Source organism: Carassius auratus, chromosome 13 (assembly GCF_003368295.1).
Source record: "Carassius auratus strain Wakin chromosome 13, ASM336829v1, whole genome shotgun sequence".
Lineage (NCBI taxonomy): Eukaryota > Metazoa > Chordata > Actinopteri > Cypriniformes > Cyprinidae > Carassius > Carassius auratus.
The window spans coordinates 6,071,338-6,095,217 of record NC_039255.1 but is presented as its reverse complement, the minus strand read 5'-3'; the positions used below and the strand labels follow the sequence as shown (position 1 = coordinate 6,095,217).

The 23,880-nt window shown below is 33.5% G+C and overlaps 1 protein-coding gene and 1 long non-coding RNA gene across 3 annotated transcripts; one reads left to right on the top strand and one right to left on the bottom strand.

Annotated features, from left to right (window-relative positions):
- Window positions 1–5,438: 5,438 nt before the first annotated feature.
- Window positions 5,439–7,164, bottom strand: LOC113113152 (uncharacterized). The gene is made up of 3 exons (XR_003293546.1): window positions 7,084–7,164; window positions 6,016–6,080; window positions 5,439–5,761 (listed from the first exon to the last, which is right to left on the bottom strand). It is a non-coding gene; the product is annotated as an uncharacterized LOC113113152 (long non-coding RNA).
- Window positions 7,165–8,857: 1,693 nt separating this feature from the next.
- LOC113112437 (opsin-3-like) lies at window positions 8,858–17,777 on the top strand. 2 transcript variants are annotated; one of them, XM_026278018.1, is made up of 5 exons: window positions 8,858–8,926; window positions 9,254–9,423; window positions 11,795–12,114; window positions 15,725–15,976; window positions 16,171–17,777. In XM_026278018.1, coding segments are annotated over exons 1-5 (1,011 nt in total). In that variant the 5' UTR covers window positions 8,858–8,924; the 3' UTR covers window positions 16,438–17,777. The 2 variants fall into 2 exon arrangements, with proteins under 2 accessions (XP_026133803.1, XP_026133802.1); XM_026278017.1 differs by having other exon boundaries at window positions 8,861–9,423.
- The last annotated feature ends 6,103 nt before the right edge of the window (window positions 17,778–23,880 follow it).

The window sequence follows — 23,880 nt, the reverse complement described above, 5'->3', positions numbered from 1 at the left end:
CGAACTCCTGAAATGACTCAAATAATTTGCGATCCCCAGACTGACTCAAATGATTCGCGAGCCCGCTCCGAACTCCCGAACGGACTCAAATGATTCGCGCACCGAACTCCCGAACTGATTCAAATGATTCGCGATCACCAAACTGACTCAAATGATTCGCGATCCCGCTCCGAGCTCCCGAACTGATTAAAATGATTCGCGCACCGAACTCCCGAACTGATTCAAATGATTCGCGATCACCAAACTGACTCAAATGATTCGCGATCCCGCTCCGAGCTCCCGAACTGATTAAAATGATTCATGCCCCGAAAACCCGAACTGACTGAAATGATTCGCGATCCCGCTCCGAACTCCCGAACTGACTCAGATGATTCGCGATCCCCAAACTGACTCAAATGATTCGCGAACCCACTCCGAAATCCTGGACTGACTCAAATGATTCGCGATCCCGCTCCGAACTCCGAACTGACTAAAATGATTCGCGATCCCGCTCCGAACTCCCGAACTGACTCAAATGATTCGGGATCCCCAAACTGACTCAAATTATTCTTTTTAAAATAACTTTCTTTAATGTTCCCATTAATGCGATTTTATGTGTTATGGTCTATACAAACACAAAGTACATTTTTAAACACTATTTTGATTAAGTCAGACCAGCACAAACATTGTATATCACAAGGATTTCTGAAATAAATAACAAAACACCTGAATAATATATTCAGAATCAAAAACTAAAGTGGCTTCTGCTTCATAAAACCTGTTGTGTTGAGCCCTTAAAAATGTTCCTTTCCCAGCTTAAGTATGAAAACTATCAACTATATATATATATATATATATATATATATATATATATATATATATATATATATATATATATATATATATATATATATATATATACAGTACAGACCAAAAGTTTGGAAACATTTTTAATGTTTTTGAAAGAAGTTTCTTCTGCTCATCAAGCCTGCATTTATTTGATCAAAAATACAGAATAAACAGTAATATTGTGAAATATTATTACAACTTAAAATGATAGTTTTCTATTTGAATGTAATTTAAAAAAATAATTTATTCCTGTGATGCAAAGCTGAATTTTCAGCATCATTACTCCAGCCTTCAGTGTCACATGTAACATCCAGTCTATCAAATGATAATTTAGAAATCATTCTAATATTCTGATTTATTATTCAAATAAATTAAAAATCGAATAATATATATTTGAATAATATATTTTCTTTACTATCACTTTTTGTCAATTTAACACATCCTTGCTGAATAAAAGTATTGATTTTATTTTAAAAAAGAAAGAAAGAAAAATTACTGTCCCCAAATTACTGATCAGTAGTGTTTATTCTTATTACAAAATATTTATATTTTAAAAACATAGCTTCTTTTTTTCTTTCTTTTTTTTACTTTTTATTCATCAAAGTATCCTAAAAAAGTATCACATGTTCTGAAAAAATATTAAGCAGCAGAACTGTTTCCATCTTTGATAATGAATCATATTTGATTCATTGATCATGAATCATATTAGAATAATTTCTAAAGGATCATGTGATAATGATCCTAAAAATTCAGCTTTGCATCACAGAAATAAATGATAATTTAAAGTATAATAAATGTAAAAACAATTATTTTAAATTGTAATAATATATCACAATATTACATGTTTTTCTATATTTTTGATTAAATAAATGCAGGCTTGATGAGCAGAAGAAACTTCTTTCAAAATGTTGAAATTAGTATATCCCCTTCTAAATGAATGACTCTACTTATGAGCTGGTTCTTGAACGAACAGTTGAAAATGACGGGTTTGAATCATACTGAGACATTGCCGTGCATAATTAACAGCATTAGCAGAGAGATACTTTTTTCAATGTGGAAATTATTGCCAAAGCTTAGAACTGAATGTCTCAATCTGTAAGATTCAGTCTCTCATCATCGCTCTTACTGACAGCTTGCTGACAGTTTAATATGGTAATCTTAAGTTGTTCCAAATAAATCTGCCTCCTATTCCAGTGTTGCAAATGTGGCCTAGTTCTTGTCATTGTGTGAGTATGAAGGAGTGTGTAATGTGCTTTTCATTTAACGGTGGGTTAGGGAAGCGGAGCTGTCAGTCGGGTGGAGCAGGCCACTGTGGGACAGACACGCTCAAAGATTCAGCAGCACATCATGTCACAGTTGACAAGAGAACAGGCATTCTTTAATGTTTTTACAGAGCAAGGTAAAAAAAGAAAGGTGAGGAAAATAAGAAACTGAGTGTGCTGGTAAGTGCTCACGGCTCTGTCAGAGAGAAGAGAAATGGAAAAAACAGGTAACACTTAAGTAGTTCCCTCAAAAAGTGAAAATTCTATCATTTACTTGCCTGTTCACACCAAGAAAGATGACTATAATAATAACTACATTACAGCAATGCATGATAATATGGATTTAAACTGATATTTTCTCTTACAATTCAGACTTTTTTCTTAAAATTCTGCTATTAAACCCCTTATCATTCTGTTTATTTATTTATTTTTATATTCACATCATGGAATAAAAAAGGTAATTGTAACTTCTTATTAAGACTAATAAAAACATTATGAAAATTAAAATAAAAATTACATAATTATAAAATTACATTATGATTTTTGCCCTTGGTGTGAACAGGCCTACTCGATTTAGCTAGGTTTCTGCTACACAAGGTATTCCATGTGAACTATCTCATATACATTTCAAATGGCAATTTTAATTTAAGAGATTTCAAACATGTGAGCCACTGTCCACAAGATAATTTAGCTCAGTTAAAGCTTTGTGTCAGAATATAAATCTGTCCAAGTCCAGAATATTTTTAAAGAAGCATACATTTGTGTGAGCAGAAATACAGGAAAAAAAAACATTCAATTTCAAATATGTTGTCTATTTTAATATATATATATATATATATATATATATATATATATATATATATATATATATATATATATATATATATATATATATAATTTATTCCTGTGATGCAAAGATTAATTTTCAGCATCATTACTCCAGACTTCAGTGTCACATGATCCTTTAGAAATCATTCTATGCTGATTAGCTGTTCAAGAAACATTTCTTATTATTATCAGTGTTGAAAAACCAGATGTGCTGCTTACTGTAATACTTTGTGGGAAACATTATCTATTTTTCAGGATACTTTGATGGACAGAAAGTTCAAATAAAAAGCATATTTTTAAAAATAGAAATCTCTTGTAAAATAATAAGCAAGGTTAGTGAGGTTGGTAAAAAAAAAAAAAAAAAGTGTGAGCACAATTATTTTTTGGTGCCATAATAAATTTTTTTCCAAAAACTATAAATTTACTATAAACTAAACAATATTATTATAAGTAATTATTAAATAATAATAATAAGAAGAATTAAATAGTTAATTCTAATATTATAAAATTAGCTTTTTTAAGGTTTTAAATGTTTAAAAGGTCATTTCTAGATGTGATCAAACACAATATATCATTTTAGACAAATGACAATATTTCTGTGAAGCATGTATATAGACTAAAGGGCATTTTTACTATTATTGTTTTGCATCTAGAACTAGTTTAACCTGTTGTATAAAAAGAGAAATGCGATGTGAAAAATCCTTTTATGTTTTGCTCTGTATGACAGTTGGCTGGCAGCCACCCACAAAAAAGGTGCAGTAAGTCGAAATACTAAAACATTTCTGACCCCCGGTAAAAACGTCTGTAGCTGAACTTGTCTAACCAAAAACCTCTTTAATGACCTGAACAAGAATTTGTTTTGCTCTGTTCACACACTAAACTGTTATGACAAACCACCAGTGAGTGACCATAGTGCTGCTTTTATCATCACACTGTTCCTCTTAATACTGTTCAGATCATTTACACCACAGCTATTATGAATATACATGGAGTTGAATACAGTAGATCTATAATCAAAGTGGTGCCAAAGCTACAATGTACAAGAACTCAGAGTCAGAACTCTAAAAACTGAAACACAAGCAAGACCTTCAAATTTAGCTGTATTATATATATATACAGGCAAGCAGAGAAAATTGCCTGAGGCGAGTATTTTTTTCTTGATAGGTGACATGGTGTTGAAGTGATATAAAGAGATTCTATAAAGAAACAGAACATCATGATTCTATAAAGACAAGGAACATTGTGATTATTATATAATGTCCTCAGTGTCCTACATTGTTAAAGACCTTACAGTGAAGGAGAAAATTATTCAAAAACACACACACAATGCCTCAAGGGCTGTTGTCACAATTACTCAGTGTGAGAAATTAATGAATGCATGGACTCGTGTGCCACAACCTGGTTAAGCCATCTCAGAGGCACAACTGAATACACATTTAACAAATCAAATCATTAGAAACACGGGAATACAAATCTCAATGTACACAAAAACACACGTATGAAAATATAAACATGTTTGAATATATGCATTTTATTATAAGCAAGGGTGCACTTATTTAAACCATAACATCCAGTGAAATATATCTTAATGTTCTCATTAGTATTTGATAATACTAATAAAATGTGTAGCAGAGAAATTGAAAAGACAATGACACTGAACAGGCTGCTTCGAAATGGGAAAACACAACCATGTCAGGTAAAGTTGATTTATTTAGAACCTTTCTGCATGCAGTTTATAAGTAAATTTCAATGGCACAGAATTAAGTTCTTAATTTAAACTAACCTAAAACATCATCAACAAAAGCATTAGTGCAAAAAAAAACAAAAAAAAAACACATGTATTACCAAATAACATCAAGCATTTTAAAGTTAGGTAGAAATAAATTGTCCATTATTTTATGTTGTTGATTAAAGAAAAATTCAGTAGTGTTTTAACGTTCAGTTATGTTGCAGGCTTTATGCTGTAAATTGTAATTGTAGTTAGCCTATATGCTCTACAATGAATTAAGATGTTTTCACAACAGGAACTTGCACTTGTTGCATATAAAAGTTCATTGAACACATTATTATAATTACTTTAATGTAATTGAATGTATATGATCTGGTATATTATATTATTTATGATGTCATTGTTGTCCGATTTTATTGAAATGTAACCTTAAAGGGTTTAAAAGGTTTTAATCTTCTAACATTCAAGTAGATAGATGCTGTGCATGTCTAGCTGCCTGGGGGTGTATCCAACATGTTCGCTGAGTGAACTGATTTTTCTTAAAGAAACTCTGCTTTGCTGTGTGGTCGCAAGTTCCATAGTTCTAACGAATCCATAGTTCTAACGATTATTTCCGAACATCATCTCAAACTTGTGTGATTGCAACCACCGCTATCGATCTGTGAAGCATAAAGCTAAAGTAATCATGCACTTAAGCAAAATAAGCAAGCAACATGTAGTGCTTTGTCATTTATGAATGTTCTAACAAATGTGGTTCAAACGACGGAAGTGCATAAAGTTCTGTTTTCAGGAAACAATAGTGACTAACTATTTTTTTTTATTATTTTTTTTAGAATGCATCATATTAAGCATCGAATGACATTTTTATTCAGGACATGCACCATGTCATCGTAATATAGTGAATTCATATGTTCCAGTATTTTAAGTCTCACCATAAAAAAATAATTTATCCAATCAGAATTTGTCTCTGATTTCTTGACTATAACTAAGTTTTTACAGCAAATGGTTTTCATTTTCCTGATTCTATGAGAGTGATGTTGTAGATGCATGGACGAATGACCCAGTTTCCAGAGACATGAGGATGTTGGGGAAAAAAGTCTTTTCTAGGGAATCACTGAAAGCACACAGCATATAGTTTAATCATCAAGGGGGTTTCACATAAGGTCATCAAAAATATATATTCTGTCACATCCAATCCAATTCAAATGCTGAAAAAAAATCATCATACAATTTTCACTCTGAAATTGCAAGTAAAATTCACAAATAATTACAAAGTTAAAAGTGACATTTTGAAGTTGTAAATTATGCTCCAAAAATATGTTCTATTTATAAGGTGCAAAAATTAAAATTCTGTCATCATTTACTCACCCTTATGTAATTCCAAAGCTGTATTACTTGCTCTTTTCTATACAGCAAAGATATAGGTACTGCAGCTGACAAAAAAAAAGCACATTAATTCATATTTCTAGTCTTCTCAAGCCATATGATGTGAGGAATAGACTAAAATGTAAATTATTATATCACCACAATCTACAATCAGACCGTGTACGTCATTGTCTTTGAGTTTGCACATGTGTGAATGAGGTCTGACAGCTACAACAGCTCGCCTTCAGTGTTTCGTTTTCCACACTCCTGCTGATTCCAGAGACATGCCCTCAGAAAGCTAGTAAATAAATCAAATCTCTCTCCACATCTCTAGAGTTTCTTCTAAACACTTATGGGAGCTTTTGAAAATGCACTGGGCAGGGAAGATAAAATGCTGGTAAAAATCATCTGATGTTGTTCCAATAAGAACTCAGATTTGTATTTGATAGATGATTTATGTTAAGAATATTCTAGGACAATCAGGATAAAACAGTGACCCAATTCATCAACAAGGAATATTTTCTTCACAGTCATTGAGCTGTACCGAGAAGAGCCTCTTAGGAAACACATTTCCATGTCAAAGATCAAAGTTTCAAATGCAAGCTGCTGAAATAATTGTACAGTTTGTCAATATTAAGGTTCTTATGCTGCATGTGAATCCACAATTCTATGAGGATTTAATCATAAGCTTTACATAAACAAGGAGAGTGGTTAAAAAATGGGTCAACTGCATTATGGCAGGGTTCAAAAGCATATACTACAATCTTATATTTGCACATGAAGTATGTCAGAAGTTTGGACACATATTAAGATGATTTCTAAAATATCATATATAACACTGAAGACTGGAGTAATGGTTGTTAAAAATGTAGCTTTGATGTCACAGAAAAAAAATAGAAAATGCATTCAAATAGAAAACATTATTTTTAATTGTAATAATATTTAAATTTTTTCTGTATTTTGAGCAATTTACAAAAAAGTTATACAGCCTTAGTAAGCCTAAGAGACTTCTTTCAAAAACATTTTTTTTAAATAAATCTCTAGTTATACTTTATATAAAGGTCTAAAAACCTTTTGTCTCAGTCTTGCCTGAAGGAAGTGAACGTGATGTTCGTGATGTTAAAGCTGACATGAAATGAGTGGTGAATCATCTGAACCAGTCTTCATGGCTAAGCGGCAGGGGCATTATTAATCAAGATGATGATCCCCAATCACCTGAGCTTCATTTGCATGCTTGTAATTAAGGGAGCAAAAGCATCACCGCTTTGGCTGTCTGAGGTTGCTCTAATTACCTAGGCAGCATAAAATGGTCACAGCGGTTTTTAAAGCTTAAAATATTGTTGAAATGTATTTTTAAATATGAATAATTCCAACATTAGACTGAGATTTTGTAGAGATTTTTTGCTTCAATTTTGAAGTCTGATTCTTCTTCAGCAGTGGCAGATAAACAAAGAGTAATGATCCTCACTAATAATAAAAAAAAGGATTCAGATTTTATCCTTCTGTTTTATTTACTTCAGTTTTTTTCTGTTTTACTGTAATAGCCTATTTCCTTCTCTTTGGCCCTTGAATTAAATATGAAAGTTCATAAACTTTTCATAACTAATGGAGGTTGATTTGTTTTAGCTGATTTATGTTGTCTGTCTCATATCGGTGCATTAAATATGGAACAACCATACAATACAAATAATAACCGTTACTATCATTAGTTTACAGCATATTAACGTACCTTTACTGTTAGTGTTCATAACAGCACATAAAACGCTGAATATTACACTTACTGCCATTAGTGTACATAACAGCACATTCATTGAATATAGAACATCACAATCACTGTGATTAGTCTTCATGACAGCACATGCATTAAATACTAAACATTACCATTACAATCATAAGCATCCTAACACATCTTTATGGCATTACATCACTATTAGTTTTCATTTAATCATATAAAATACTGAATGTTGCCATTACTGCCACAAGTTTTCAAAACAACATAGATAATGAGCATCACCATTACTGTGATTGTTCACAATGGTACATTAATAGGCTACTGGACAACACCATTCAGTCTTCGTATAAACACATAAAATACTGAATAAAGCCGGCATAAGTTTTCAAAACAACACATTAGGATTTATACTGAGCTTCACCTCCACTATTATTCGTTTTTTGTCTCACAGCACATTAAATACTGATCATCGCCATTCTTTTTCAAAACAGTGCAGTAAACACAATGCAGAACATCACCATACAGGCTCACGACTGGCAGTTTGATGTTAAAAACCAAAGTCCACAAGTACATAAAGAAAAAACATGCCAGCAAACATAGTCACAAACATAAAATACTTTACATTTAAAAACCAGAATCAAGCAAAAAAAAAAAAAAAAAACACAAGCCTGCTTCACATTATTAAGACATGTTATTGTATCCAATAACCACTACTGATTCAGAAAAAAAGAAGCAAAATATGTAATTTTTCTTAGTTCTATAGGTGTAGTTTTCCTATCCAAGTATGTAGCTACTGATTTATAGGAAAATGTTGACTGCCCAAGAGCACTGTATGTGGCCCCTCTAGTGGCATAGTGGCTCTAGTAAATGGGTTACAATTTTGTCTAAATTGAGGTGGTGATTTTACTTATTAATCTTACTCTAATAGCGCATTTAAGACGGCAAATAATTTTTAGATTTTCTCTCTCTCTCTGCACATTAAATGCACATTATCACCCTTCTTGTCAGAAGTTTTTAAAACAGCGCAGTAAAGCAGAATCTATCACCGTCACGTGATGAGATTAGTGTTTATAACAGAGCGCTACACACAGTCTGCGTTCACTTATGATTCACTGGGCAGTGCAGTCAATCACAGGAAACACTGGAAGGTCTCTGGTGAAACTTTCACGCTTATTTCAAGATGTAGGTGACTTTTTTTTTTTTTTTTTTTTTGAGACGAATTCAACCTTAGTGACATACTGAACTACAATCGCTGTCACATCGACTGCCCTGATTGATTCTGGACGGCTGCTGAATCTGGTCACTGACCATCAGGCGTTTCAGTCACCATGCTGGACATTCACTTAGAAAGGAAATGAATTATTTTAATCAAACATCGCTTGAGACTAACCTTGAGGACTATGATTATATCTTCGCCGATGAGACTTTTAAACTCCTGACGTTCACCATCGGATCTATCGGTGTCCTGGGCTTCTGTAATAATATCATCGTCATTATTCTCTACTACAGGTTCAAGAGACTCCGAACACCAACTAATTTGTTAATCGTGAATATAAGTGTCAGCGATCTGCTGGTGTCAGTCACTGGAGTTAATTTCACATTCGTCTCGTGCGTGAAGAGAAGATGGATCTTTGATTCTGCCACATGTGTTTGGGATGGATTCAGCAACAGTTTATTCGGTCAGTTCTTACTTTAGTCCCTCTTGTATCGATAGAGTCTCCTGGATAGGTCTGATTCAAAGAATTCAGTAAAAAGTTCAAAGTCAGTTTTCGTTTTTCCTCTTAAATGTTTACTTGAACAGATCAAGAAAGACACATTTCTTTAATGGTCTCTTAATGGTGTTTGGTCATTATCGTCAATTCATTTTTGTAGCTATTGTAGGCTATTTTATTTATCTATTATCTGTAAACCTAGTCATTTTACACGTGTTCTCAGTCAGTTGTCATTGAAATTGTATAATTGCATATGAGTAGAATTTAGTAGGGACGCTAGGCAATATCCAGCGACTACTAAATTGCTCTTAATTATTTTGATTAAACAATTAAATGTCTGTTGTCTGCCATTTATGTCCACACTAATGCCGAGATCAAACGCCCTTGCCTGGAAGTATTCAGCGGTAGCCTATATATAATAAAACATCCTACAAAAGTGCCTGCATTGTTTAAAAGTTGATTATACTTTTGGAATCTTTGTTAATCAAACGGTTTAAATATTGTTTAGAAACAATATTTTAAATCCTAGAAGTGGCATGTGATTTTAGATTTAAGAGTCTTAGTCTCAGGATGAAAAGTCTATTTTAACAAACAAACAAAAATCATTTTATCTTTCCTATAGCAATTGATCTTATATGATCATCTAATTTATTTAGTGCAGTCTTATTCAAGTTATTTAGAGCGTATAGCAAATTATCTAAAGGAAATTAGTGGTTTCCTTATGTAATTATATCAGATAGTTTCATAGTCATAAGAACATTTATGATTATTTGATTTATTTGAATATTTGACTTTTTACATCATAAGGCAAGACATAGCTCCCAAGTATACAACTATGACACATTTATAGAAATAAAAGTCAAATGGATTCAGATAATGATACTTTAATGCACCAGAAGTATCCTGCAGAATATCAAGCATCTGTGAAAGGATTTGCTTTGAGGAGAATACATAATCCAATTTCTTATTTAAAGGTCATTTTATGCACCTTCTCCCACAAGTTCACACCTGATGTTAGTCCAAAGATTATCATAACCCTGATAGTGCACGTACATCACAGAGACGTCTATTTGACATCTGCAAGACATATTTTTAGTGTGTTTTCTCATCTTCAGTAGGTCTATAGGAAATTTCCTATCAGATGTCAAATAGACATTTAGAAAATGTCTTTAAGATGTTTACGATTTATAATGTATAAAATATATGATTTATAAAACTGACATCTCAGAGACATCTATCAGAATTTTGTACACAGCAGACGCTTTCCAGATGAAGCGGTCTTTAACAGACATATTGCAGATGTATGTGTGCTATCTGGGAACACGTGATAGCTTCCGTAGTCCCTCATTTGACCCATTTAGATGTGAAATTGTCTGCGTTTGATGCTTCTGCTAACAGTTGTTTGTAGAGGCATTTGTGTCCATGACCTCCATTTATGCTTCCTTGAGAATTGACTCATTTAAATAAAAACGAGTTTTGATGAGATGTTGCTTGGTGTGTAATAATGCATCATATTCCACATAATTCTATGGGAAAAAAGAGGTCTGTGTGAATACATGTCAATGCTGTGGATGTCTGGGTAATTGGTGGAATGTGTCTGTGAGACTTTTGCCAGAGGAGTCTATACAAAAACTGCAGGTTCGGAGATGCAGTTATTTATTTCTAGAAATTATGCTATACTCCATCATCTGCTGAAAGTAAGACTCTTTGCAGGGAGCTTGAATTCTGTTTAAGAGTGAAGCCATGTTGTTTTGCATTTATATTTATTTATATAAAAAATGTTCAACATTGCACACTATCAATGCACACTATTAAGCCTCTTATCAGCAGAAAGAATCAAAAGTCTAAACTTACCTTTGCTGAGGAGCATGTTGTGTGGAGAGAGGAGAACTGGTCCAAGCAAGTTTCATTTATTTGGGTCTGATGGGAAATATTTTGTTCAGCGTTCGAACTGAGGAAAAACTGAAGTGCATAAAGAAATAAGTGAAAGGTGGAGGAGGAAGTGTCAAAAATATTAAATAAAATAATCAGAAAGACAAACTAAAAGTCAAACATCTGGACACATTTTGGTTATGAGAATTTGAGGACAGAATGTGCTAAACTGCAATTAAAATAATTTTACAATTTAAAAATCTCTAAACAGGCTTGATGCGAATTAAAATTTTCTTTATACAAAATATAATTATATTTAATTTTTCATTGTGTGATTTTTTGAGTGGTCTATCTATTTGTCCGTCCATCTATCTATCTATCTATCTATCTATCTATCTATCTATCTATCTATCTATTAATTTCAAGTCAACTATATGTCTTTATATGTCTCTTCCTGTCCTTTAAGGCATCGTGTCCATCATGACTCTCTCCGGTCTGGCGTATGAGCGCTACATCCGTGTGGTTCATGCCAAGGTCATTGACTTCCCCTGGGCCTGGAGGGCCATCACGCACATCTGGCTGTACTCTTTGGCCTGGACTGGCGCTCCTCTCCTGGGATGGAACCGCTACACGCTGGAAGTCCATCAGTTGGGCTGCTCTCTTGACTGGGCTTCCAAAGATCCCAACGATGCTTCCTTCATTCTCTTCTTCCTCCTCGGATGCTTCTTTGTTCCCGTGGGCGTCATGGCCTACTGTTATGGAAACATCTTGTACACTGTTAAAATGGTAAGGCGGACAGGCGTAATGCAGTTTTCTTTTAATTATGTATGCAACAGTGTGTAATTTTCTCTCTGTCTTTGTCCGGTTGCGTCAAATTTATATTTGTATATCAAATATATATTAAAGACTATTCAGTACCAACCTTTTCCTTCCTCTTCTAGTTCAGATTATCAGTGGTTACATAAGCATGTATGTTTCATATGAAGTAGACTAAAGTCAGGGTGTCACTTGCTGTATGTGTGAAGTGCACACTTGCCAGTGTAGAAACCGTGAGGATGCTGCTTACAGACAGCAAGGCAGATCCTTAGAGTTTCAAAAATGTTTAACATATTTATTTGTACATATAGTATAGTACTATATCTTTTCAAAAGAAATAAATAAAATTAATTATAGTATTGTCCCTTGGCCTCTCTAAACATTTTTCTCAAAACTGCTTGTCATCTCATTTCCAATCTGTGATTTGCATATGACAACTTACACTTTCTTTCTCTCTTTAACCTTCATCATTTTCTCTTGTTCTTATATAAACACACTGTCAAGCTGCTGTGATTTAGCAGTGCAGAGGTGCTGACATGCTGCTGTATGAGGGGATCTATCCAATAAAAGCTGTATTGTCTGAAAGTGCCTTCAGTACATAAGCAGAGACGGTGATTGTGCACGTAAATAGCTTGTGGTTTTCATCAGCACAGCTCCTGTGCATCAGATTTTATCAATGTCCCGTCCAGATGGTGGAGAGCATGACTGCTCTAACAAGAAGTGATTGTGTGCTTACCACAGACTGAAGTGTGCAGTCTTTTCTGTTAGTTTTGTGTACAAAGACTGCTTTAATTAAATTATTTGTCGGTTGATTCCACTGAAAAGCATTCTGCCCACAACAGCATCGCTGAACCAATGGCATTTGTTTGGAGGCGGGACTGTCTGTTTTTCTGACCAATAGCAGGGTGGGAGAGTGTTTAAAAACAGTTATGATTTTTGTTAATGGTGCAGAAATATCTCACTTCACCTTTAAGCAGTTTATGTGTACCTTTGCTTCTGGGTTTATATGTAAAACTTTCCTAAATGTTTTACACACAAAGAAATAACTATGCTATTTTGACAGATATGATTAATGTGATGTACTTGCCTAAAACTCCAGTCATTCTGTAAAAAAAAATCTTATTTAATTCAATTCAATCCATTGCTATCTACTGCACTGCAATATACACTATCGTTTAAAGGTTTAGGGACAGTATGTTTTTGTTTTTAAAGAAATGAATGCTTCTATTTAGCAAATATATTATTAATCAGAAGACTATTATAATAATCAGCAAATCAGGATATTCAAATGATTTCTGAAGGATCATGTGACACTGAAGACTGGAGTAATGATGCTGAAAACTTTGCATTACATGAATAAATTATTTTAATATATTTATATACAGAGAGCAGTTTTTTAAATTGTAATATTTCACAAAAAAAGCAGAAAACAAGTAAACACTACTAAAGGTGAAACCTGCAAGGCACAAATCTAGACTATAGAATAGAATAAATACATAAATGAATCAGGAAATTAATAAATGCATTAATGATTCGGTCAATCAATAAGCACATGAATGAATTAGGGAATCAATAAATGCATGAATGAATTAGTGAACCAATTCATTCACGAATCGAATAAATCAGTAAAATGGATAGTTTTTCAAACTGAGACATTACATACAATTTAATAAATAATGTAACATTTTAAAGCACGTATTCTACCACAGGACAGTTTAATATGAACTAGTGAAAGAAAAATGTGTTTAAATGTGGACAGTCAATGGATTTAACATATGCTCCAGCATATGAGATTGACTTAACTGGGTTTGGAAAGCCATCTTCAAATAAAATGATTTCAGGAGAAAGCGTAGACCAGCTGTTCACATCAACACCGTTATGCCCCCAGGTGGTGACCCAGTTCTGTGTTAGTTACAGAATGCCTGAGAGATGCTTAGTTAAACTCTAATTTTATCAAGTATCTGTGTAATGATAATGCCCTTGAAAATCATAACGAGTGATGTCTGACTTCCATATTTATTGCTAGACCTCTCCTTAAACATGAACAGGTCGAACAACAGATTACTGAGTAACTCCAAATGTCCCAAAAAGCTTATGGACATAATTTTAATATAAACAGACTTAATGAAGAAGTGAGGTGCTGTTTTTGTCACTCTTCTGATGAAGATGTCTTTCACTTGTTTGTCAGAGTACACACACAGAGAAAGTTTGGTCAGGTTATTTTTAATATTCATCCAATCTCATTTTGTAAGTGACTTTTCTTTCTCTTTTACAGATGTTTTCTTTGGATTGCTCGAAAGAGAATCTAGGAAAATCTCTCTTAATTAATAGTGTTTCCTGCAAGCTAGAGTTCCCTGTCTCTAAACCTCTCTTTTCTTTATTCATGTTTTTTTGTTTTGTTTTGTTTTTTGTTGTTGTCGTTGCTTTTTACATGGCAATACATCCCTTAATGAAAATGAACCATGGTTAAACAATACAACCAAAATAGGGTAAATAATGATAAACATGGTTGATAGTTAAACCATGTTAACCACACGTTGGTTTTGCTACATTAACCAGTTTAACCATGGTCATTTGTAATAAAACTATGTTTATACAAAAAATTAATTAATGTTACTACACTTTTACTATAAAACAACTTTCTTAAAGAAAATTTATATTTGTGTATGTTTCTTTTTTGTTAGTTTTGTTTTTATAACTGTACTGTAATGGTCTGTTGTTTAAATAAAAATGTAAAAATCAGAAAAAAAGATTTGCGATACAATACAGCTAACATCTATGTTAGATGGAAACATTGTGCATTATGATCGAGTTCATAGCTTAATTCAATGTATTTTATATGACCTCCTCCAAAGCCAGTCTCCGTGGGAAAGTACATATCTTAATCATCAGGAACAGTATGTTCCATCTATCTACAGTAAAACTATATCAGCCTCGTCTGACTATGGCTTTTTCTATGAACGTACAAATATATTGTGAATTCGTGGATATGGATGTATGAATTGGGATGTAAGTTTCATTGTGTGTATTAAATTGACGGAAAATCAGTGTGGTGCTTGTGATTCTGTTCTATTCAATTCTATTCTTTTATTCCTTTTGTCTTTTCTGTTCCCTAGATTAATTATAAAAAATTCTGAAACTTTTGATAGCACCTTTTATTATGTTTTAAAAACCTAACTTTAATGAGATTGCGATGTTATGTTTGCAGAATATCATAATTTTTGCTTTTCCCTTTCTAGACATTTTAACTTTCCTTATAAACAGATTAAAAGTAAATGAGGGAAATTCTACCTCTTTCAAATAATTTTGGTTAAAATTCCAATTTTATTTATTTATTTTAAATAAAGTATTACGGATCCCAATACTACTGTCTTTGCCATAACAAGTATTTTCTAAGTAAGATTTCGATGTCACATGCTTTAATGGGTCTTGTTATCAAATTGGGCAGTATCTGAGAATTTGATTATTAAACAGATAATTATTAATAATATACTAATTTGTGGACATGGACATGCAATACTATGTTCTTTAACAGATTGAGGAGTTTTATGACCGAATCTCTTCTGATATCTTCCTATAGCTGCGTTCTATCCAGGATCTGCAGACGGTTCAGACGATTAAGATCCTGCGATATGAGAAGAAAGTGGCGGCGATGTTTCTAATGATGATCACCTGTTTCCTGGTGTGCTGGACGCCCTATGCTGTGGTCTCCATGCTGGAGGCTTTTGGCCGGAAGAGTTTCATCTCCCCCACTTTTGCCATCATTCCCTCTCTCTTCGCCAAATCCAGCACTGCCTATAACCCCGTCATCTACGCCTTCATGAGCAGAAAGGTCAGCAGAAGTCACTCAATTCAAATGGAAGAGCATTTAGTGAGGGTGTTTATTATATTATATAGGCAGGTCTGTGACATCACAATAGGACATACAGAATACTTTAAATAGAAAGACTGAAATAGTGTTATTTCAATATATTTTTTTCACAGTGTATGTACATGAGACTTACTTACCTTTTTCTGATTGGTCAGTTTCGCAGGTGTATGTTACAGATGCTGTGCTCTCGTCTGGCCAGTGTGCAGCACAGCATTAAGGACCGTCCCCTGGCCCGCATCGAACATCCTGTACGGCCCATTGTGATGTCACAGAGCCGTCCCGACCGGCCGAAAAAGAGAGTGACCTTCAGCTCTTCCTCCATCGTATTCATCATCGCTAGCAATGACACTCATCCTCTGGATATTACCTCCAAATGCAATGACGAAACAGACATCAACGTAATTCAAGTTCGACCGCTTTGACATTTGCCGCAGTGAAATAGAAGAACGACGCTGGAGTTCATTAACATCACACTAATTTAATACTTATAACATAGGGAAGATACAGAAACATCTTTTTTATAAATAAATATGGAAACAAGGATTTCTTTATTGTTGCAACGTAAACTAACTTTTTTGTTTATCAAGACTTGTGTGAACTATTTTATGAAAATGACTTGGAGTTGTTTATGATTTTCTCCATCGTGTCAGACACTGAAACTTCGACCTTCACCCAGTTTCGTGAGCTGGTGAGATATCCGCAGCTTAGATTGCACAGTCTGTGAGCAGAATACATTATTGAGTGTGCTCAGATAGATTAGGAACACAGTTTAGTGCAAGGACATTTGTCAAAACTGCAGCATCTCATACATAATGTCAGTCAGGTCTACAGCGCCCCCTGGAGGAAGCGAAGTGTGTGTCCTTAAAACAAGCCAAACAACTATTTCTAATAGTCAATTTTTGATTAAGGGCGCGAACAAACCCCTAAATATTAAGCTTTGGTGAGTTTACCCGAAATTGCATTATTCTTGAGAAGATCTCTGTTTTTCGTTTTCTTTTATAACGAATATAGATTTTTTTTAAATCCACTGACGGTGATGCACACTCTGAAAAATGACTTTTAATTTTTGGGTGAACTAAGCCTTTAAACTTTGTTTTTTGTCATTTACATCAGTTATATTTGCATAAAATAAATTATGTACTTTTGTGTTAGTTCATTAACGGCACATTTGAGCAGCATATGTAAACTGTGTAGGCCTAAATATAAAGATATGCCAAATCACAGATTTTTTTCAGACCGGAATCAATAATTGTGTAATATTATTTTTATTTTTATTATGATATGAAACGTCCAATTTTTCTTTCAATTATGTTTTTTAAAGTTTTGCAAGAATTTAGTGATACTAAACTTTTTATTAGTTGTTATAGCAAGTGATTTTAAAGGATGGCTCTCTTTTTATAAGATGACAGAATTTTTTTCTTGAATTCGTAGTTTATTCCTACATTTGTAAACATATTTTTTTTTTTTAGAATTACTATTATTATTATTTCTGTTGTTTCCGGAAGTAGTAGTTTTGATAATAGTGAATAGAAAAAATATAACCACACACATTGTTTGTCCACAGAATAATTACACATTATTAAATTACTTTTTAAGTCCAAAAGTTTATCAGTTCATTAGTTTCAGTGCTGGAAACACACTTTGATTAGTTCCTGAACAGGACGTTCTGAAGTTTCTAATTTAATAAAAAATTTAACTGAAAACACTGAATCTTATTTTTCAACCCATTCTCACTCCAAAGGCGTCAAAAACCGAAGCATGGTCAAGCGCCCCTAGCGTCACTTTTATGACGCCAAATGTGCCTCTCGGCGTCGAATATCGAAGCACTACGACCTTCATTGCTTTCAATGGGAAACTTTTGGCGTCAGAATTCAACACGAGGACATGAGATGTTTATCGCTATGAAATCACGTTCAAGAAGTCTCATTCAGCACACATCGCGATACTTGCTATCAGTTCCACAGTTTGGGTGAGTAGTCGTATATACGCTCTTTTAATGCCTTTTATAAAATGTATTCTGTCTTATTTATTAATCAGATTAGTGCCATATGTTTAATCGCTGTATTATATCGGTCATCCGCGGCTGTCTTTGAGTTTCATTGCGTTTAAATAAATGAACACAGCTGCTAATTAGTCTGATTAAACTGTCACCTGACGTGCCATAGACCTTCGATCCGTTTTATATTATTATTAATTTCAGGATTAATGATGTAAGTTGTATTTGTAGTAAAATCATGGTAATCACGACACTTACAATAGTAATAAATGAAATGTGAAGTTAAAACACAGTAAACTGGACATTAGTAACTGTAACTGTAGTTTTACTATGGTATATTAATAATCAATACAACAATACAATAATCACCAAACCAGCTATGTTTGTATCACTATAATGTTAGTGTTTTTATGTGCTTTTATATGACAGATATCACAGTAATCATATGTTCTGTACCATGCTTTTAATACCTTTTAATGTAAATCCAAAAAAAAAAAAAAAAAATCAAATTAAAAATAAATAATAAAACATGCATTTTTCCATCTTGCAGTTCTTTCATATCAGTTTATATATATATATATATATACATATATATATATATATATATATGTGTGTGTGTGTGTGTGTGTGTATATATATATATATATATATATATATATATATATATATATATATATATATATATATATATATTTATTTATTATATCTAAATATTTTGCTCACAGATCATTATTAACATTCTGTATATAATTCAATTTTATTTACTCTCCCCTTTTTATTATTTTTATTTTTAGCTGAAAAGACGTAAAGGCAGTCAACCCAGTGGTGTTTCTGGAGAGGGATTCCTTCAGAAATGGAGAAGACAGAAAGCTGCGGAGGCAGATATATGCAGCAGTAAGTCTGTGATAGTTTGTCCCTTTTATCAAACATTCCTGCTGTTATAATTTGTACAGCATTTGTTGTTTCTTAAACTGTTGCACTGTCGAAATACCCACACTTGCCATCTTTGCACTTGACCACTTGATTACTTATTTGAAGTCTTTCCTGTATTTGGCCTAGTGTTCGAGTGAGCATGATGACCACAAGTGTGTGTCGAACTTTTCATGACCTGATGACTGTGTTTCCCAATCCTGATCCTGGAGAACCCCAGCACTGCACGGTTTTGGTGTCTCTCTTCTCTGCCTTGGAGTCTTCACTGATGAGCTGATGAGTTGAATCAGGTGTGTTTGATCAGGGAGACATCTCAAATGTGCAGTGTTTGGGTTCTCCAGGACCAGGATTGGGAGCCACTGCCTTATGGGACACTTATGTGTTTACAGAGATTTTTAATAACTAATTATCAATATTTCACATACTGTACATTGGACAGCTTCCCATGACCTCTTGTGAGATCTCGGCAAAAAGTCTGACTATTTATTCCAAAACATGATGCATGATGGGATACACTAAGCTTTGTATAGCGCTCCGGAGCAGTATTGGAGAGGTTTAGTGTGTGTTAAGGACGCTGTGCTTTGGCATTATTAAGACCGGGGACAGTCTCGTTCACACACTGTCATGTACACACACTCTCAAGCGGCCAAGACTGCAAGTGTGGGTATCTGGACAGGGTCAAAGTCTTAAAAATGATCCCTAAACACATCACAGTCTTAATAATCCAGTTTAACACTTGTATGATATTGTACAAGCCCCAGGATGGTCTCATCTGACACTATCAAAAGAATTCATATGACTATAGCTTGCTATTAATTACTTGCTTTCAATAATGGATGCATTTAACATTTAATTATACAGCATCTTTACAGAGGTGTAATGTACAAGTTGCACGTAATTAATAATATTTCCTTCTTTCTGTCTTACAGGATTTTTTGCAGATAATCCTAATTCTGTTCTTCTTTTTCAGGTCTAAAATATCAAGCTCAACAGCTCACTCAAGAGCCAACCCTCACAAACCTTCCTAAAAACTAAAAGAGCTATTACTGAGTCTCAGCGACTCTTGCCACAATCAGCTCTTCCCAGGTACATTTGTTTAGAATATTTTTTTTAATCAACATTTACTCCTCAAATGCTCTGGTCTGAATCTTACTTTAAATTAACTTAATTATGTTTAATGAGCAATATTAATTGCACAGAGAGTAAGTAGAGATTATCTTCTTTCACAGAAGAGAAGGAAGACCAAGGATATGATTTGCTCAGGATGAGAAATGAAGACAGCCATCTTTTGCTCAAACAAACAGAAGTCCTCTGGTATGTGTGTGTTGAAGCAATGCTGTGTTATACAACATTTTATGATGATCTCTCACAGAACTGGTCATGTCAGCCTTGATTTCTTTTTTTACTATTACAATTACAGCATGTTAGCAAAGTGTGACTGGACATTTTTAATATTATGTTTTTAAAAACACACCACCTGTTTTAAGAGTAGACAAGTATCATGAAATTAGTTTAGTTGATATAAACACCAATGTACATTATTTCATTGTTTTCTAAATGTTATGTTATAAATTGTGAATTGATAGTGGATTGGTTTGAAGCCAGGCCTTACACTGCACAGACTAAAACACATTTGTGAGAGAAGTCAGGAACTTTGGAGAAAGATTCTAGAGGAAGAAAACACATTTACTGCAACAATAGATTAATTCTAGAGTCTCTGAGAACTACACATGCTAATGAAGTCTCATGAGCAAGTCCTTTGCCTCTGTAACTTTTTCTTAATTCTTGCAGAATGACATATTTATTGCAGTATTTTAATTTGTACAGATGATCTCATCAGCCAAATGAGGGGTTTTGACCAAGTGATGCTCTTGAAAGGAGTGAAAGAAGAAGATGTGCTAAATTCTCTTCAGAGAAAAAGCTTCTCAAAAGGTCTCAAAACAGCTTGAAGAATGGTAAGTGTACAGTACTACAAGGGTCATAGTTGCTCACACTGCTAAAATCACACAGAACATAAGCTGAGCTCTCTGTCCATTAAACAACTTCATCTGGATTGTTTGTTTCACTTTGACCAGGTCTGGGATGTTAGGACTGAGAGATCCTCTGGCTGAGAACAAGCTACACCACATCAGTGCTGGATATCAACCACAAACTGTTTCCAGACACGAGAGAAGAAGAACACGATGGGGAGATGAAACCAGTTTAGATGTGATGATGGGAATCATTATTTTCTGGAACAGTATCTCATGTCTTATATATATCACATGATCTGTATCACAGTTGACTGGATGGGACTGTGTGACTTTTAAGGACATTTCATCACTCATCTGTGTGAACTGATTTATATATGAGGTTAATGTATTTTTGATGATAATTATTTTCATTGAATCTTATTTGTCTTGATGCTACTTTATCAACTTTATAGTCTATGCTTCAATAAAATGAAAATGGTGAATATTGTGTTCTGAAGATTCTTGGTAAATACATAATTTTACTAGGTAGGCTCATATGTGTTTATTTTAGACTTGGAAAAACAACATATTAATTATTGGGATTATTTTTTTATTTAAGACATAAACATTTTTGATCGGATTAATAACATCTGGGACATCAGTACACCAGAAAGTAATTTTTTTATATTTTAGTAACAAATATGCACATTTTTTAGTGAAATAAAGGGAGTTACGAGATTAATTATTCTGCATTACAAGATGGTGCCATGGGCTTTATTGTTACAAACACTTGAGGGATAACTGAGAATGTAGCAGGAATGATCAATGGGATCTTGTACTGCATTATAACCAAGAGCAGGCACATTACTGATGTCCAGCACCTGAGGAGCAAGATACGGGGGTGAGGAGGACAGAATGTTATATACAGAATGTTAATAATGATCTGTGAGCAAAATATTTAGATATAATATATATATATATATATATATATATATATATATATATATATATATATATAAATTAATATTCTTAGCACTGCATGAATTTGTCCTTGTGTAATAGTGAAGTATCACAATGTGTATACATTGTCCTTGATTACTGCTTTACAGTGGGGAATAGATAAAGGCAAGTTGTTGCAGGTTCATCCATTATATTTCTTGCCATTTACTTCAAAAATCAAATAAATAATCTATTATTTTCATTATTAAATCATTTCTTTCTAATTTTTCAATGTTTCATCAGATGGCCTCACAATGTCCTGTCAAAAGGTATAATAGTCATGATGAATAGAATAGAAAACAGAGTACTGTGAAAACTGTCAGATATAAATGTGACTCAGCTCAGTTTGTTGTCCATGATGAGGAGAATACATATATGTAGGTTTTACTGCCCTTCTACCCCCAGGGGCCCAGTAGCACCCCCCGGAAGAGCCCAAAACTGTACTTTTCAAATGGCTGTAAATCAGAGTCCAATTAACATATCAAAGAGAAAATGGGCAGGATTATTACTTATGCTATGCTGATAAAATAATGTTGAGCTCAGTTTTCAGAAATAAATGGAAAGCTGACATAAAGGCATTTTAAATATTGCTCACTGTAAAATACCACATTTCAGCCTGCCTCTCAAATATATCATAGAGGTTTGCACAATAAACATATTTAGATATCCAGTTTTCCTTAAAATAAATAATTTATTTCGTTTCGTTAATAAAAAGTTTTAAACTACATTACCCACAAGCCTCCGTCGTTCTATCTATGCAAAGGCAACACTAGGGGGCTGTTTTTTGTAGTTCATTGAAGTTATGCTTAGGGTTAGGATTAGGATCTCGCTAAAGATGTCATTTTTGTCAAGATAGCAACACTTCATTGTTGACTTAATATATTACTAATGTGATGATAGCAGCAAAACATACTTTTTAACATGATGCGCTGTTTAATATGGGTTAAAAGATAGTCCAACCACAGACTGTCCTGAAAATTCATAGCCAATGACATCAAAGCTGAGCAGCAGCGTCACACTTCCTTATCCATGTATGACCGACGTCTTTCGTTTTTCGGCTGAAGGGATAGATTCGGTTAACAATAGATTAAGCTTGCTACTTATTAGATTCTGTTTTATTAACGTCTTCCCCTTCCTCCGTTGTTCAGCTTGACAAACATTGGGCAATATTGATGTGCACATGCCCAGCAGTCGCAGTTGTATCCAACAGACAGATTCCTCTATAATAAATATAAGAATCATTTTTAAGATTTGTATTTTTTTTTTTTGACCAAAGACAAATATATTTACTAATCAAATGACGTGCTTCTAAAATTTACATTGCATATTACATTGTGTTTTAAAGTTAAAATTGTTCACATTTGTGTTTCTGTGATTTACCATTCTCTACCATTTGAACTCTAGGAATAAAAACTGAAATTATAAATGAATGAATGAATGAATGAATGAATGAACAAATAAATACATAAAGCATAATAACATGCATATTTTTGTAAGGATCTTCCATTATTTATTTATATGTCAAACTCATTTAAAGACAACATGCCCAAATTACTACACTGCGTCCTCTGTCACCAAGCTCATTTTTGCCACCATAAAGAATAAAAAGGCAGTTATGTTGTAAACATTAACTATTTTCAGTATGCAAATGAAAATGCTTTTATTAAAAAACAAAACAGTAAATACAGTATGTCTTTCAGAGAACACTGGAAAAAGTGTTGTGACCAAAATGTTATACAACACAATGTAAATGTTTCAAACTCACAAAAAAACACCATGAAGACATGCATGTCAAGTGTGCAATATATTTTTAATATGGAGCGCTATTTTTAACTATTGTTTTCATCACTGGTTCTGTAATGTTTTCATTATGAGCTTATAATTAAAACAAAGTTACATCTTCTGCAAAAATCAAACCACTGCAAAGTCTAATCACTGATCCAGGGACCATTTCTGTGTGTGCGGGGGATAAAGAGTTAACGAGGTGA

Bases quoted from the DNA above. Each gene is read 5' to 3' on its own strand.
- LOC113112437 (XM_026278017.1), top strand. From the start codon at position 9,099: ATGAATTATTTTAATCAAACATCGCTTGAGACTAACCTTGAGGACTAT. The intron at 9,424-11,794 runs GTCAGTTCTTAC...CTGTCCTTTAAG, and splicing joins ATTCAGCAACAGTTTATTCG to GCATCGTGTCCATCATGACT. The intron at 12,115-15,724 runs GTAAGGCGGACA...ATCTTCCTATAG, and splicing joins TCTTGTACACTGTTAAAATG to CTGCGTTCTATCCAGGATCT.